General features: G+C 41.0%; 1 protein-coding gene across 1 annotated transcript; it reads left to right on the top strand.

The window, feature by feature from the left end:
• Nucleotides 1-11587: 11587 nt before the first annotated feature.
• Nucleotides 11588-17658, top strand: mrps18a (mitochondrial ribosomal protein S18A). Its single transcript, XM_088324754.1, has 6 exons — nt 11588-11767; nt 11915-11946; nt 15415-15519; nt 15619-15742; nt 17362-17431; nt 17507-17658. Exons 1-6 carry the CDS (start codon nt 11623-11625, stop codon nt 17649-17651), a joined length of 621 nt encoding a protein of 206 aa, XP_088180880.1. The 5' UTR covers nt 11588-11622; the 3' UTR covers nt 17652-17658.
• Nucleotides 17659-18604: the final 946 nt, after the last annotated feature.

Here is an 18604-nt window from a genome sequence, read left to right on the forward strand (position 1 = left end):
AATGCATCTGATGGTTAGACAAAAGTGTTTTTTTCCTAACCGGACACAATGGGTGTTTTTGGCTGACTTTCGCATGGTTTTGGTTACTTCCTTCTCAGTCTTTTTCACACCTTGTCAGTCAAGTCTTATTTATTTGTGTCGCCCTTAATCACAAAATGTCTCAAAGGACTACACTGTCAGGACCAGAATGGAATCAGGACCCAATTGCGTAAAGTTTACCACAAGTTTGATTGAAAGAAAGAGAAAGGGCTGCCCCCACGAACCGGGGTTCACTGGACGCGGGAAGCAAGCTTCTCTCACACTCGTATTGTGATCCGAGTACGGGAGTGGAGCTTCCGTAGCGAGCGATGGCGGTGTCAGGGACGGAAAACAGGTCGGTAGCCGGGACAGGGAGAGCAAAAATGTGGTTCTTGTCGGAAACGAGTCGTAAGCCAGGACAGGAGGGTAGATGTAGTCGGGATCAAAATGGGTCGTAAGCCGGAACGGGAGAGCAGATGTGGTCGGGATCAAAACAGGTCTTAGCCGGAGACAAACGGGAGCGAAACGGGGCAGGTGGGAGTCAGGGTCAAAAAAGGCTTGCCTTGTATGAACAGAGGTTCGCAGAAGGACTGAAAACGGGGGATTGACAGGACTGGGTTTAAATAAGGACAGGGAGCCAATCAGAACCCGCAGTGGTTGGTGCCAAATGAGCGGGCACAGGTGATCATGATCGGTAATCATGACATACACAGGTTACAATGACAGCATCCCCTGATCTGAAACCAACATGCGGGCAAGGAAGAACTCATAACTGCAGCACCGGGAAAATTTAGAAGGGGCCTCACAAGTGGTAAGCCCCCTCCCAAGATGGCCAGGGTACAAAATATTTAGTATTGGGTAACAGTACACAAAACATAGTCAACATCAATAAAAGAAATCATGGGTAGTATGTTGAAATGTGTCCAGAAAGTCAATGACAGCAACGACGCAGCTTCCCATCTCTTCCGGCTGGTCGATGCAGTTGTTGACATGCTTCAGGTCCAGATGCAGGTCTGTTGACTTATCTCGAATCGAGCTTCTCCCTCGTATCACCACCAGCCGGGCAGTCGAAAAAGGACAGGAAAATAAAAGTAGTCCCTTATAGGTGTGGGAAGTCCCGGTCAAGAGGTGCGGTTTTGGTCACTGGTGAGTTCCTGTTGATGCTTTTCTAAAATAAAGTTCTCCAACTGGTTAATTGTAGTTGTTATCATAATTATAAATGTGAAGTATTTCCTGGACATGACACACAAATGCAGATCATTTCTCTTTTGATTACACTGGTCACTTCCGATGAATAGATTGTTTTGTGGTTGGAGATTAGGATCCTCCTTTTGCAGAAAAAAACAGCCTTTACATGCTTCCTATAATTTCATATTTGGGTATGGATTCTGGTTGAAAGTGTTTTTGTTCATTCTTCTTTACAAATATCTCCAGTTCATTCAGGTTTTACAAATTCTGAGGATAGACAGCCTGCTTTAAGGCATACGTCAGATTTCAATATAGATCAGATCTAGAAACTGAGATGGCCATTCCGGAATGTTGTACTTGTTCCTCTGCATCACTGCCTTAAAAGAATTTGAGCATGTCATGATTACTCATTGCACTCACCTGCCCCCGCTCGTTTGGCGCCAGCTGCTGCTGGTTACCTGATTGGTTCCCCCTCCTATTTAAGCTCTGTGCTCTCACTCGCCCTTTGTCAGTCCGTCAGCGAACCTCTGCTTACACAAGGCAAGTACTTTGACTTTGACTCCCATCGGTCCAGTTTTTTCATCTGTATACCACTCGTCTGTTCCTGATTTCCCGTTTGTCTCAGGTTCCGACCCGTTTTTGACCATCGACCACGTTCTGATCTCTTGTCCCGGCTAACGACCTGTTTTTGACCACCGACCACGCTCTGATGCCCCGCTCAGGCTATCGACACGTTTTTCCCGCTTGAGATCCACTTCCGCATTCTGAACACGCTCCGATCCCATGAACGGCTTGCTTCCCTCGTCCAGCGAGCACCGGATCGCTGGCGTTTGTTTATATCTCAATAAACTTGTGAGTAAACGTTACGCATCTAGGTCCTCTTCCTGTTCTGGTGTTGTAGACTTGTAGAAGTATCCAGCCCTGGCACAACTTCGACTTTCCCGCTGATACTGACTGGAATCCATGCAACTTTCATTTGTGGGTAGCAAGGGTTTGTCTCAGAATGCTGTGTTATGTCTAAATAATTTAATGTCTGTTTCATCAGTCCACAGCACATTATTCTAAAATAAAGCAGGCACTTTTGCATACCCTAAGCAAACTTATGAACTACAATCAAGGTTTTTTAGGCATAACAAGAAGCAGTATACCTAGCAAAAGAAGACATCAATATTCCAAGACAAACCCTTTCATACCTAGTTAAATAGAGTGATGATTACATCTTGCTGTGGCGCTGGGTGGCCAATGAAGGTACCGGCAATCTTGTTGAAGTTGGAGGTTGCATGGATTCCAGTCAGTATCAGCAGATACTAACAAACAATGTTTAAGAATCAGTGACAACGTTTAAGTTATGCCAGGGCTGGATACTTCAACACAACAATGCTAAATACTGCTTAAATTCTACTAAGGGATTCATGCAGAGGAACAAGTACAATGTTCTGGAATGGCCATTTCAGTCCCCAGACCTGAATGTAATTGAAATTCTGTGGTGTGATTAAAAGTGGACTGGAAATGCTTGGAAATACTCAGACCTGGAGATGGTCTGTAAAGAAAAATGATGAAAAATACCTTCACTAGAACCTAGCCCACATTGGAAGCTATACAACGCAAAGAAGCTAGCATCATTGAAGCGTTAGCAAATGCAGTTCCTGCTCTGTACTCTACTCTCGATTCAGGAGACCAAATGGGCCACAATTGCTTCTTTATGTAAAGGGTGTAATAATAACTTTTGTTTTATTGAAATTCCTGCTGAAATATGTGTATAGTTTTTGGTAAGTGTCCTTCAATGATGAGTCCAACAGTACCACCTGCTGGTATGGGGTAGGGTTTGGTTTTGGCTTCTGACATGTGACCGGGAGGCGGGGTTTGTTGGCAGTCTACAGAGAGAGCCACCAACGGTAAGACACATCTTTTGGTGCTCCACAAAAGAAGTTAATTTTAAACATTATAACCACAGCTGACAAATCTCTCAACATGCACAGTAATGGGATTGATGTTGTCAAGCTGTTTGGATTTATTTTCGTTTTGTTTCTGTTGTACTAAAATGATAATTCCCCTTGTAGAGATCAAAGAGATCAAAGCCAGCAGAGAAGCTAATGTTGTGACTCATTTCATTTGCAGGTAAATTGTATCAATTTTTATACTCATTATTGTTATTATTTCTATTTTCTCATATATATAAATAAAAATGATGATGTTGCTTAAAATTCAGACTAAAGAAAAATATATTGAATTCATTGTAAACGTTAAAAAAAACACTTTACGATCTCTTGTTAAAAGTATCTTGTTAAAATGGATGTAAAAATGTTTTGTGATATTCTAAAATGTATTTTATGTAAATTGAAAAGAAAGCTCTTTGATATGCTTTGGGCAGTCTACAGAGAGAGCTGCCAACGAGATCAAAGAGATCAAAGCCAGCAGAGAAGCTAATGTTGTGACTCATTTCATTTGCAGAAACTGTAATTAAAAAACCTCATCATCCAGTCCAGCGTAAATGTGGATCTTTGGTGGGACAGGTACACCGCGGTTACATTTCCACTCAAATCTGAGCGTTTATGACTGGTTGATTATGGATCAAAGGTTGGTGTGAATGGGTTCAACAAAAGTCTTAACTTTGCTGGAAACCCTTTCTCAAAATCGGGACTTATCGAAAAGTCATATAGAATGAGCCGGATGAATGTTTCATTAGCAGTTTGACTTCAAAGGAAGAGGAGTATCCATATCTATTCATACCGGAAATCCCTTTATTGCGTCGAGCTCAATATCGGATCTGAGAGAAATGTGATGCTGTTTCAACTTGGCTTGGTATCTTTGAGTATTTACGGTCCGCAAAAGTAGTTTATGGAAAAGAATTGTACATCCTTGGAGACTTTAGCACTGCAGCGTAAGGGAGTATTTGTTTTACTCTCCCCCATTTCTTATAGCTCCCATGGAATGTAAATACAATATGAGTCCTTTATTATTTCTGAACATGCCCTAGTGAGTATGATTAGCTTCTCATTCAGAGAACAAAATGAATTTTGACGACTTAATGTACCCCTGTCTGCAAATTCAAATTTTGTAGAGTTTATTACAAAGGTAAACAAAAGACTCTTTTGGAGACACTTTAAGCATATCTGAGGCACAGATCTCGTCTTATTTGGTCAGTATCAGGAAAAGGAGATTTGAGAAGTGAATGGAGCACTATCGTACTGAAGACAGCCTCGTCATCTATGGGTCATCTTGCTCAAGCCGCTTAACCCTTAATGAGGAAATCAATGGTGTTTTTCTAACACAGACAAAAGCTACACATAACTTGAAGCCATCTACCACTCAGGAATGAGCTTGTTCTCATGAGCTGAAATTGATGTGTAAGGATCCGGTACCCAAAAAACCCGCACCAGGTAGTAATCAACCAACCAGCATATAATGACTGCACTGACAGCTCCATCTTGTCGAATCATTGCATTTTCGCTTGCCCTTGCCTGTTTGCTGACCATTTAACACCTGTATTATACGCAAGAGTTTTTGCCTTGAGTTTGTGTTGCCTGTTTTCTACCCACCTCCTCTACTCCGAGAGCTTTTTGTTACCACCTTTTAGCCCCAATAAAGCTGTCAACTTTGCTTGCTTGTTTGCATACCATAATATAACATGATGTTTCCCGTGTAACATTGTGTATTCCACTCAAAGAATTAAGATGATAGTCTTAACAATGTACTTAAGTTCACTTCAGACCATAAAGTAAAACACAACTGAAGTTACATCATGATGACAATGAATGAGTAGTTCTGAGGTCATGGGATCAAATCCAGCTACCGGCCTTCCTTTGCAGAATTTGTATGTTCTCCTGGTGCTTGCGTGGGTTTCCTCCGGGAACTCCGGTTTTCTCCCACATTCCAAAAACATGCATGTCAGGTCAATTGTCCGGTCCAAATTGTCCCTAGGTCTGAATGAGCAAGTGAATGGTTGTCTGTCTCTGTGTGCCATGCAACCAGTTCAGGGTGTCCCCTGCCTACTGCCCGAAGATAGCTGGTATGGGCTCCAGCACCCCCGCAATCCTACTGAGTATAAGCAGTGCAGATAATGGATGGATGGATGACTAATTGTGGGCTGTGACATATTTCAGTAATACAACAACAGCAATTAGCAAAATGACCACCCCCTGAAACGAGGACTTAGAACGCACCCTTGGGGAACGCCGGAGTTGATGACCAGGGTGAACGATACTGACTGTTGCACACAATTTAAATCGAAAATTGACTGGTTTTATTATGCTGCTATTGAGTTTTCTATATGTATTTTAAATATTTATGGATCTTTGCATTTGCGAATGGATGACTGGATGCTCCAAACGAAGTTACATTGTTCTTTGACGATGAAAATACATTTTCTAAACTCTGAATAATCAAGAGGACCATATTGTCTTATTTTTTTGAACCAACATTCTGTAAACACAATATTAATTACAAGTTAGGAACAGAAATGGGACATATTATCCATGCTCTCGTTGGAATTGAAAATAAACATTGATAAATAGAAATTATCATTAGCCAGTGTAACATTTTTTGTTTCTCATGATTACTCATTGTACTCACCTGTGACTGCTTGTTTGGCGCCAGCTGCTGCTAGTTGCCTGATTGATTCCCCTCCAATTTATACACAGTACTCCAGTCACTCCTTGTCAGTCCGTCAGCGAACCTCTGCATATGCAAGGCAAGCACTTTGACTCAGGCTCCCGTCAGTCCCGTCTTCATCCGTATCCAACTCGTATGTTCCTGATTTCCCGTTTGTCTCCGGCTATTGACCTGTTTTTGACCACCGACCACGCTCTGATCTCCCCCTCCGGCAAATCCACTTCCCCATTCCGATCACACTCCGATCCCGTGAGCTGCTTGCTCCCCCTGTCCAGCAAGCACGGGATCGCTCGCGTTTGTTTTCTCGATATCCCAACAAACATTTGAGTGAAACGCTACGCGTTTGGGTCTACCATTTGCTCTGGTTCTGACATTGTTAGCCATCATTTGACTTCATAATACTCTCTGTCCTTTCATTTGCAAATCCAGCTCCAGACTTCCTGTGCGGAGTTTGTATGTTCTCCCCGTGCTTGCGTGGGTTTCCTCCGGGCACTCCGGTTTCCTCCCACATTCCAAAAACATGCATTTCAGGTGAATTGGCCGGTCCAAATTGTCCCTAGGTTGAATGAGCGAGTGAGTTGTCTGTCCCTGTGTGCCCTGCGATTGGCTGGCAACCAGTTCAGGGTGTCCCCTGCCCACTGCCCGATGATTGCTGGGATGGGCTCCAGCCCCCCGCGACCCTAATGAGGATAAGCGGTACGGCTAATGGGATGAGAGAGAGATAAAGAGACAATTCACCAAAATAAAGACTACAGATAAACACGATTTCACCCTCATGTTTACATCGAGCGCTAAAAACAAGAGACTGTTAGTCTTCCTTTTTGTTGTCTTGCTCTCTTTGATGCCTTCAATGCACTGGGAGGATATGGTGTGTTTGTTGTCTTTTTATTTGCGATAGTTGAGGCGATGAATAAAACTATTGTGTGCGCAAGCAGATCCGGCAGAGTGATAACGGCAAAGTTAAAGAAAAACAAGCTGTTCTCAAGAAAGTTGTTTTTCTTTATTCTTTAGTTTGCTAAACAAAATCTCATCTTGTTTCAATGCTAACACACGCAAAAAATATGAGCCAGGCGGCCTGACCTCACCGTTGTTTTTAGATCCCATAAAACACAAAATGGACGTCGTAAATTAAGGGATTTATTCCCCCTCACGCGTAATATTGAAATAGTCGCGGAGGACATGTTCTCCAACTTGTTCATGCGTTATTAATATTTAGACTTAAACGTTTCCGAGAAGCGCTCTCCCCGCATTCTGTTAGCCTCCCCGGTGTTTTACTTTGGAGTTTTGCTTGAAAGCCCCGATCAGAGATGAGCTAGATTTCTATCTGTGCACCCTTCCAAGGGACGTATTTCTGATGAAAGTCCCTGTAGGTGTCAATAAATCTCGGGATGGAAAAGGAATTTCCGCTTGGCTGTGAAGACTGTGGCTTAGAAGCCAGGAAAGGATGGGTTCAAGGAACTCCAGTGGATTGGATGTGCTGGATTAGAAGTAGGGATGGGTTGTTTGCGAACAAACTGGTTCAATGAGCAGGCTCCTTGAAATAAACGATGAGCCGACTCACCTTAAATGAGAAGCGGGCTCACTTTCTCTTTGTCCCTGACAATTTTCTCTCTCTCTCTCTCTCTCTCTCTCTCTCTCTCTCTCTCTCTCTCTCTCTCTCTCTCTCTCTCTCCGTCTCTTTGTCTCTGTCTCTCTCCCTGTCCCCCTCTCTCTCTCTCTCTCTCTCTGTCTCTTTCTCTCTCTCCCTCTCTCTCTGTCTCTCTCTATCTCTCTCACTCTTTCTCTCTCTCTCTCTGTCTTTCTCTCACTATATTTCTGTATATTTCTTGTATAATTCTCTTTCTTTCACACTTTCTCTTTCTATATAACTCTCAAGCTTCTCTATGTTTACTGCTCACCACTAAGTTTACTGCTCACCTTGCACAATGTTGACCATTTTTTTGCACTAAGATGACTATTTTTTGCACCAAATGCATATGATGACTATTTTTTGCACTATGGTGACTATTTTTGCACCAAATGCATAATTGCACAAACCCTTACGATACCAAACTGTAGGTAATATCCTACATGCCGACATTTCTTGTGTAAATATTGTGTAAATTATAACTATAACCTTATCCTCCTTGTTTCATAACCTTATCTTCTCTGTTCCTTTATCTTCTTGGCTTTTTTACCTCACTGTGAATGTGTGAACCTGGAGCGTCATGCCCAATTGTTGTCACAATATGTTAATCCATTTTGGAACAATGACAATAAAGGTATATTCTATTATATTCTATTCTGTCTCTCTCTTCCATTCTCAATGTATCTCTTTCTCTCTTTTGCTTTCTCTTTTTTCACTTCTCTCTCTTTCTCACTCCCTCTCCCTGTCCCTCTTTCTCAAATTCTCTCTTTGTCTTTTTCCCTGTTTCTTTATCTCTGTCTCTTCTCTAATTCTCTCCCTTTCTCTCTTTCTCTTTATCCCTCTCTCTTTCTCTATCACATTTTCTCTTCCTTCTAGCTCCATTTTAGGTCCACCTTTCTATCCATCCTTTTTCTCTATATCTTTTTTTCTCTCCATCTTTGTCTCTCTCTACCTTTCTCTTTTTTCTTTCTTTTTCTCTTTCTCTTGATATCTTTTTCTCTCTCTCTTTGTCTCTCTTTCTCTCTCTCTCTCTCTGTTTCTGTCTCTCTCTCTTCCTCTCTCTTTTGCGTTCTCTCTTGCGTTCTATCTTGCTCTCTCTCTCTCTTTCTCCATCTTTCTCTTACATAGTTGTTATATTTCTCTCTCGGCCTCTTTCTATATTTCTCTCAATAATTCTCTCTCTTGTCTCCCTCAAATTCTCACTCCTTCTCTCTCGCTTGCTCATTTTCTCTCGATTTTTTATCCCTGACTTTTACTCTCTCTATAGATTTCTCCCACTCCATATTTCTCTCTTGCTTGCTAATTTTCTCTGTGCTTTTTATCTCTTTCTTTCACTCTCTATCTTTCTCCCACTCCATATTTCTCTCTTTTTCCTCCTCTCCATCCTTCATCTTACTCCTTCTACCTATCTTTTCTTGTCATTTTCTTTCTCTCTTCCTTTTACTAGTTCTCTCTAACCCTCTCCATATATTTCTCTCTTTGTCTTTCGATAATTTTTTCCCAGTGCTCTAACTGGTCAATATGAGTGCCGCCATCTCTGTCTAGTTTGTGGCACGACCAGAACAGACGGAGGACCCAGATGCATAACGTTACTCACAAGTTTATTGAAATATAGAGGAAAGGCAGCGCCAGCGATCTGGACATGGGAAGCGAGTCTCTCACGTGTTCTGAATGCGAAAGTGGAACTTCAGGAGTGGGAGATCGTAACGTAGTTAGACGGAAAAACGTGTTGTTAGCCGGGACGGGAGATCAAAAGTGGTCGGGGTAAAAAAAAACGGGTCGTAGCAGGAGACAGACGGGGAAATCAGGAACGGACGAGTGAAAAACGGGTGCCAAAACGGGACCGATGGGAGTCCGAGTCAAAAAAGCTTGCCTTGTGAAAACAGAGGTTCACTGACGAACTGACAACAGGTGAGTGAAAGGACTGAGCTTAAATAGGACGGGGAACCAATCAGGTAACCAGCAGCAGCTGGCGTCAAACGAGCGGGCACAGGTGAGTGTAATGTGTAATCATGACAGTTTACTTAGGATGAACAATTTGAGCATTTAAATTTTGGAAAACGACATTTTTTTTTAAACTAATTATTTATTTGGTGCATTATGTTTTATTATTATTGGTGGTAAATCATTAAAAGAAATCATAATCTAAAGAGCCGTTTGAGACCCTAAGGAGTTGGCTCTCTTCAGTGAGCCGAAAGAGACGGTTCTCCAAAACCAGCCAGAATTCCCAACACCAATTCTAAGTTTGGGTCGGGTATATCTTATTGATAGAATACAAGTTATCCGGTGGTTATTTCTTTGTGGAGGTCCGAAGCGAAATAGAAAACAGGCACTGGACTCCGTTTGGGTTGGCAAGCGCCCACCCGCAGTTGGCTTAAGGTGGAGCCCTTGGGGGCAGTTTGAAAAACAATTCGAAATGATTGCACACTTTTCTGCCTACATGCCATACTCAATCATATTGCATCGAGGGTCTACTGCCAAGAATCGAGGATTGGGATTCACAATCCCGGGATAAAGCGAGAAATATATGTGAAAGGTATATTGTCTGTCAGTGAGTGTTGCAAGTCCAGTGTTGGGGGGGTTTGTGGAGGTTTATTGTTCTATATTCTTTATCAATTATCCGTTATCGGTCAAATCATAATACACTACAAAGCCAAGAGGCTGAGACATGGAACTAACGCGTTACAAATGGACAGCATTTTGTAAGTCTACTGTATTTACTTCTTGGTGCATTACAACGTTACTACATTCTATTTTAACTGCAGGTGATTGTTGTAAACCATTTTTGATGCGTTTTACTTTTTTTTATCAAGCGTTTTTCATCCTATTTAAGCTTATCTTGGACTTTACTAAGTGTGGTACCCTGTATTATTGGTTTACCTATGTCTGTTTTTTAACTAATGCATTACCTTTAAGGGACTGAAGAAAGGCATGATGGGAGATCAAGTCCTGAAAGAAGAAGGGGGGAAAAAACGCAAATGCAATCGATCCGGGTCTTGAATTAAAAGCCCAAAAAGAAAGTTCACAACTTTTTTTGTGAGTCATCTCATATGCAAAATAGCGTTTTAAAAATGCTATAATTTTTGGGGATGCTTTGGATGAATTGGTGCACCCCCAAAAACAGGCTGGTTACGCCCATGGAACTGCAACTCCTGACCACCGACCATTCCAAGCGGTCAAATCCAATCTTTTTGTAACGAGGCGGAGCTGGAAACAGGAAAAAAGGACCCATTTGCGTCGACGTACTCACAATTTATTGGGGGAAGGATGAGGAGGGTGCGCACACTCGATCCGGGGATCGATGGTCGCGGAGTGGATTAGAAATCCAAACAAAAGACAAGTTGTCAAAAACAAACAAACGGATCAGAGCAAAAACAAAACAGGATCAAATACGGGCAGATTCACAGAACTAGGCATTCAACAGGTTTTAACAGAAGTCTCACGGAGTTTAACCAGGTTTAACAAACGTTCCAGCAACGCACAGTACAAAGGAGCGCGCTTAAGTACTCCAAGAGCAATCAGTCCAATGCGTCTCAGCCGGTGTCAAGGGGCGGGGCCAGCTGGGCGCCATGACAACAGTGCAGGACATGACACTGGTAACACTGGGACATTTTTGCTTGTCATTAAGTAGGGGAACAAGGCAGCACAACTGCTGAGTGGTTAGTGCGTCCGTGACACAGTTCTGAGGTCATGGGTTTGAATACAGCTACCAGCCTTCCTGTGCAGGGTTTGCATGTTCTCCCCGTGCTTGCGTGGGTTTTCTCCCACATTCAGGTTAATTGGCTGGTCCAAATTGTACAAAGGTGTGACTTGTCTGTCTCTGTGTACTCTGTGAATGGCAGGCAACTAGTTCAGGGTGTCCCCTGCCCACTGCCCGAAGATAACTGGGATAGGCTCCAGCAGCCCAGCGATCCTACTAAGGATAAGTAGTGCAGATAATGGATGGATGGTTAATAATGGGAACAATTGACTCACAGCCGATTTGGTTTTCAAGATATGCAAAACAAAATGTACAATTTACATTGATATATTAAATATGTTGACAATATGAACGTTGGATGGGTAAATCTATTATTCTATTATAGTATTTCGGTTTGATGCAATACCGCACCCTAACCACTCGTGACGCTGTTGTAATATCATCACCGGAAGCGAGCAAGCAAGGTCAGAATTCCAACATGGCGACTCGCGGTCTACTGCAGTCCGTTTGGAGCTCGCTTTCAGCTTTTAACTTGATTAAAAATGGACGTTTAAGTGCGACCCAAGTGTTACAAGTGCCACAATTGTCGCAGTCGCTTTTTCAAAGAAGAGGAATCCGACAAGGTAGGACAGTTGAGCACAGTTTTGTGAATAGCTTTTAACCCAGTTGACTAATTCATTAGCACCTGCATGCTACGTCATCGATATATGTTGTTTTCATTGCGATGATGATATGCTATAATATTTTTTTTTGTAATATTGTTTCAACAGTTGTGGAAAAGCAGGAGGGGAACACACGGACTGTAAGTAGTACAAACCTTTAAATGTATCAATGTTTATATCTGTTATAGCTGTGGTCCCCAAACGTTTCTGTACCACAAGCTGGTTTAAAGGACAATGTTATACTAATAATGTGGCATTAGCAGTGTTGGGAACGTTATTTTAAAAAGTCGTTTTTTGATTTTGCTTTTGGGGCTTTTGCAGAGGAGAAAATGTTCAAGTCATGTTTAATTGTATACCCCTTTATCACGTGGAGTCTCAAAGGGCTGCACGGACCACAGATTATTGCAAACTACAGACTTTTAGCACAGCATTCCCTGATTCAAAACGTACATGAGGGCAAGGAAAAACTCAAAAACCTCAGCATGAGGGAAAATGAAGAAACCTTGAGAAGGGTCCGCACATGAGATCATCTCCCTTGCAGGATGACCAGACTGCAATGGATGTTGTATTAACAAACAATAAAATTAAAAATATAAAATAAGTAATAATATAAAAAAATAAAATAAAAAGGATGGCCACGTTGTGATGGATGTAGCATTAACAAACAATACACAAGACCTCAATTCTCTAGAAAGGTCTGTCTTGAAAATGGCTTCCAGAATCAAAATAAGTGAAGTATACTGCTACTGATTCATTTAACATAAAGTAGCCAGATAAGCTTCTGAAATTTTCAATCAATACTTTTGAATTAGAGGTAAGATCAGGCCTAAAACAATTCAGCCCGTCACGGGTATATAAATTCAAACCAAATGGATTAACTTGATTTGATCAGTGAGTCTGACATAAAGCCAAAGCTTTAATTCGCCCCCCAAAGTAACCTGGAAACTTAACCTCAGCCGTGCATACTTCAGCCCCCAACCGTGCGTTTCGGCTTATCTACGTAACTTGGGAGTCCCGGAAATCAAGTGTGCACTGCAAGTGATGCGGTTTGGCGCCGAAAAGCGCATCTCGGTGGGGGGCAGCAAACAGATGTGAAACTGAACAAATTGGCACAGAATAGAAAATCAAATTCTGCAGATAACAAGCTGCAAATAGTCAAAGATTTGGCCAAAAAGTAGAAAGTTCGTAAAGCTTGTAAGCTATTGCCAAAAAACGGAAATGACGTCTAACGTGAGGGAGGTGGAAGAAGGAAGCCGCGTGTCTTTTACCCCAACACCGAGGAGGAAAATGTCTTTGGAGTTAAACTGATAGTTTGGTAAGCATTTACTTTATCTTAAAATTCCTTAGTATAAGTAAGTGAATGCTGTGTTGATCTTCAAAGAACGAGGGTGGGAAAAAACGGCGAGATAGAAGCCCGACCGGCTCGACTTAATGTTTGATATTTTAAGCCCGAATTCCCGGGCCTACGAGCTCACCTCTAGTTTAAATGATTAGTAATCATAACGGTTCCGGGCGGATCCTTAAAAAGTCTTAAAAGGCATTGAGTTCATTATTCTAAAAATAAGGCCTTAATTGGCTTTAAAATGTCTTAAATCCCACTTTTGAAATTCTTAAAAATGTAATAATTTTTATTAGTTTTAAATAAAAGGATTTAGTTAAAAAGTCATTTTACCTGCATCATGATAAAATGCTTTATTAATGTAGCAGAAGAGTTCTTTGAAATTAGTAGTTATCTGCCAGTTCTGACTAAGAATACAAGATGTACTGTAAACATCCTATATATTTATTGTTGTCCATAGCTAAAACTTTGGAGAATGCTATGTTTTTAAGATGGAAAGTTTTCAACTGGACAGAAATGTGATTTTAAAATAAATGAAAATAAACCATTGTTTAAACTCATGTGGTTGTTTTTGGGGGGTTGTTTCAATTGTGTTTTTTGTACTTGGTCTAAATTTGATTTCAAAATGCATTAAAAAGTCTCGTGTGCGGTCCCTTCTCAAGGTTTCTTCATTTTCCTCATGTTGAGGTTTTTGAGTTTTTCCTTGCCATCGGTTTTAGATCAGGGGATGGTGTCATAATAGTCTGTAGTTTGTGATAATATGTGGTCTGTGTGGCCCTTTGAGAGTCCTTATTATTAAGGGATATACAAATAAACAGGACTTGAATTTAACTTGTTCTAAACTGTTGGAACCCTGTCATGATAATCACAATAATGGTAACAATGATAATAATTAGCATGAATCCACTATGGACTCATCATGCGCAATGTTTGGGTGTCCTCGTAACGTCATGCCCACATCCCATGACTTGGGCAACTCTGCGCCTACTCACTACTACACACATTGCTTTCGTAGCATTTAATTCAAGATGTCCAATCAAACTGTGTATAAGTATAACCCCCCAGTACACTGAACCTTGCAATCGGTATGTCGGTGCACTGCTTGTCGTGTCAACCACGTAGGGATTCCGTATATCCTCAAATTGTAATGGTCGATCTTTCATCCATTGCCAAATATTTTTCCGTGGCCACTTGTTTCTTTACTGATCCCTCTGATTATGTTCCTCTGGCGGGGACTTTTGTTACCAATGTGACTGCTGCACCGGCGAACGCGCACTTGCGCCCGCCCGTGCGAACTACAAGGACTGAAATGTCACTTTGTGACTGTTGTAGTGCCAATAAAACAATAATAAGCAGAAAATAATAGGGATGGCTAATACGGGTCCAATAACTGATATTCAGAGGCGGTTTTCATTTGTTGTAAATCTTAAAAATTGGCGTAAAACATTTTTAATAATGCAACCAGAAACAAAGAATATTCGTTATAAATTCAAATACAACTTGAATAACTTTAAAGTAAATGAATTCAAACGTCAACATGACTAATCTTTCACTTGAACCAAACTCAAACAGTGCAGGAAATAAGATCAGACTCGTATAAAAGTACATACAACTTAAATAGCTCCCTCAAACCTTTTACAGTAGCCTTACTTAATAAAATACAATACAACCAACATGACTTAAATAAACTTAACGGAGCTTGCAAGTTGAAAAGTGTGGGCACTCCGGTTTCAGAGCCAGATTGACAAACCGATGTTATGACAAAAGCTCATCGCTTCCACTTTAGCATGCTTTTTATGCTCTCAATCACAAACAGACAGGTTTGATTGACAAACTAATGTTATGATAAGAGATAATGTATCAGTCTCCATATGAATGTAGCTCTCTAAAACAAGTTAACCACACGTTTTACGAGCCAAACTGCTGCTCTCTCCTGCTTCAATGGCCCCGACCCCATCCGCTTATCCAATCAGAAGGCGCGGGGTGGGCAGCAAGGGGTAGGAGAGAAGGAGTCTCGGCCGCATGAGACTTTATAATCGGCTCGTCGAAAGAAAACAAATGCTGATGCCGATATCTGTCAAATTCCCAGATATCGGTGCCGATAATCCGTCAAGCCTTACAAAATAATGGAATTTGTTTTCTTTCTTTTGCGGGCCGGTGCTTGGGGACCACCGTGTTAAAGGATACTCATCACATTTGTTCAAGCTGAAAATGTTAACATCTGTAAATGAACCAAACAATTAATTAAGACCAAACACAACTGTTCCAGATTGAAGGAAAAATAGTGGACACCGCAGCCGCGCCTGAACCTCCAAACCCCAGCGCCAAGTGTCCCATCTATAGATGGAACCTGCAGAACAAGTACAACTACACGGTAAAGTTTTTCTATGTATGTCCTGTGTCTGGTCAAAAGTAACCGCATCCGTAAACATTGTTCTTCCTTTCCTTTTTTCCCCTCCCCCTAATTCGATAGGATGTGTTATTGCTAAGTCAGTTCATTAGGTCGGATGGCGGGATGCTGCCCAAGAAAGTCACTGGCCTCTGTCCTGTGGAACATTACAAGATTGCAGAGTGTGTTAAAATGGCTCACAGGGCAGGTGAGTATTCATTTCTCTGTCACTCCTATAATGTTTGAATGGTCATAGTTTAACCTTTGGGGTTAGAACTTTATTTACATTTGAGGTATTTTGACCATATAATGTCCATGCTTTCTTAAATTTGTCATTTCCATTTTTTATTTTCATTTTTTACTTCCAACCAATCAAAATGTTGAGGGGGATCTTAAGTTACGCGTTCAAATCTGCTTTTTGTATGTGGTCCGTAGTGTCTTTTTTTCTATGTTTTTTTTTTATAGTAACTCATCAAAACCATCAACAAGACAAAATGCGTAAAAATACCTCCCACGGGTTAAGAACCCATGAAGATACCGTAGATTCCAGACTACAAACTGCTACTTTTTTTGCTGTATTTTAGACACCGTGCCTTTAATTATGGTGCCGCTTCTTTTTGTGGCAGGACAAAAAAAATTGCCTAGCAGCAACACCCTAAAGAATAAATGAATAGTTCACAAAGGTCCAATTCTATTGTATGATTAATCACAAGTTTGGTTGTTGGAAATCTGTCGGGTGTGCGGGGAAACTTTTGGGGGAAACCAGCGCAGCTTCAATGGAGTATTGTACTTGTGTTTTTTGTATTTGTACTTTTTCAGTCATATGGTAACAAATCACAATCTATACAAATCACCTGAAAAGAAAAAAGGATGACGGGTTGAAGTCAAAGCCTTATACTGTAAGTCACTTTGGATGCTTCTTCAATAAATCGTATAAAGAAATGATCAGATCTTAAATCATTATAACATGATAATTGATCATTTTGGCACTCATTCGCCAAATTCCTTAAGTGTGCAGATAAATAAAGTGAGCAGCTCTTTTCCACAACGCATGCGCTCTAAATACAAAACACTGCGGTGACGTCTGAAAACAATTAAGAAGCCCTTCTAGAGGAGAATTCAGTCCAGGTTTTTGCCAATATTATTCATATAATATATAACAGGAGCAAAATTGGGGGTTTGACGACTTAATTCAATATTTACAACGTATTCCCACTTTTTCACCCACACATCAAGTCCCCAACTTAAACATCCGAATTGAACAGCACTGGAAGTTAAACCTCTCTTTCCGTATCATTGGCGTCAATGTCGGGTCGCTGAAGTTTACTTTAATTATTGAGGACCAATAATAAGCAAATTTGGTCGATTTTGGTCCTTGGAGACTTCTTGTGATTAAGGGCTATACAAAAAAACTTGACCTAACTTGGACACTTGCTGTGTCATGCAACTGATCTTAAGCTCTCCCATCCCTTGCACACATGACAAAGTAGAGAGGACACCAATAAGATGATTGCACACGATGACCGCTGCGGGCACACTCCGCAAACGAGGGTTCGAATCCCGGTGCAATTTGTTACTTTTCTCTCGTCGACATTTCCCCGCTGGTCCATTTTAATGGCTGTTAAAGCTTACGGCTTAAAATCCAATGCGGCTTGTGCATAAACAAAGTGTCTTCCTCAAATTTGTGCACACTCTGTAGTCTGGAGTTTACGGTGTATTTTTTGTATGACGCTGTTATGATATGCATGACTACAGTTCTACCATCGGTCATTGATATCTTACAATACCATCATACCGAGTACAAAGAAAACGTTTTTGGGTTTCAAGGTTTGCTTCCGGACCACAGACCCAAACATCTTGAGGGCCGCGTCCTGAAACCCAAACCGATTCTCAACAGGTGACACCGACGCCCACCTTTTGCCTTTTTTGCACTTTGATGTAAAGTATCGGCCCTCCCTCACCCCCTTTGCAGATACCTGACCCGGTGGTCCATCCACTCCGTAAAACCGATCTACAAACGAGGACTGAAGTGGTGCAAAAAACGCATGGCTGTCGGAAGTCCTCTGCTCAAAAACAACGTACGATACAGCCCTAAGCCACTTTACATTAAACACTAAAAGACGACTAGGACTGATTATTTCAATCGGCGAGACATCTGATGGGGTTGTTTGATCTAGTTCCTCGTCTGTTCCGTTAGAAGGAAAAGGTCATAATTACTCATAATGTAAATGGAGAAGTTGGCACGTTGTTTTACTTTACTTCATCATATTTATTTGTGTATAAAGTGTTTTGCCTTTTTTACCTTTGAAAAAAGAACTTCGCGTTTGGGTGCGCTCAATGCAACAATTGCAAAACATTGAATGAAACAAGAATCGAACCCGTGTCCCGGAACCATTGGTCTACCAGTGACCCAAAAGTGGGGTTGTGGGCCTTCTCCACGGCAAAGTAATGCTAAGAAAAGAAAAATGATGATAATACCCTCCTTGATCTTTTCTTCCTGTTAAGTCAATTTGTGAGGGACCACATCTCATTTTATTGCGTTTTTTTTTTTTTTTTTTTTTTTTTTTTTTAAATAATGGGTCCCATGAAAAGTAGTGATTCAGGAAAGGTAAAGTGGAAAATTGACAACAACTATTACGTTGAAGAAGGACACCATTTTGAAATACAAGTCTGCCGTTGAAGCACTGCTGGAAAGTACAGTAAATGGTTTGAAAATGCAATACTTATAGCTTTTACAAGTGTATTCATCTTTATTATCTACATATTTAAATAATTATGGATTTTTAGGTAAAGGCTTTATTAATATTTTGAATTTCTTTTAGTATGTGGTTATTTTAAAGCAGTTCTTATATTTTTGGGGTCACAGCTTGTCATTAGGGTGGGATGGTGGTTCCTGACCTCAGACCAGTTGAGAAACTGTGATACAGATGACATCTGAAAAGGGTGTTATCTCATCATCACATTATCTTCAGTCACAATACCAGAGACAAATGTTAAAGAAAATGGAGAAAACAGAATACTGTCCTGAAAGATAAAAATAAACGCACAAAAAGTTTGACCAGGGAGTCAA

This window comes from Urocampus carinirostris, chromosome 20 (genome assembly GCF_059441175.1).
Source record: "Urocampus carinirostris isolate Australia breed hairy pipefish chromosome 20, RoL_Ucar_1.0, whole genome shotgun sequence".
Classification (NCBI taxonomy): Eukaryota; Metazoa; Chordata; class Actinopteri; order Syngnathiformes; family Syngnathidae; genus Urocampus; species Urocampus carinirostris.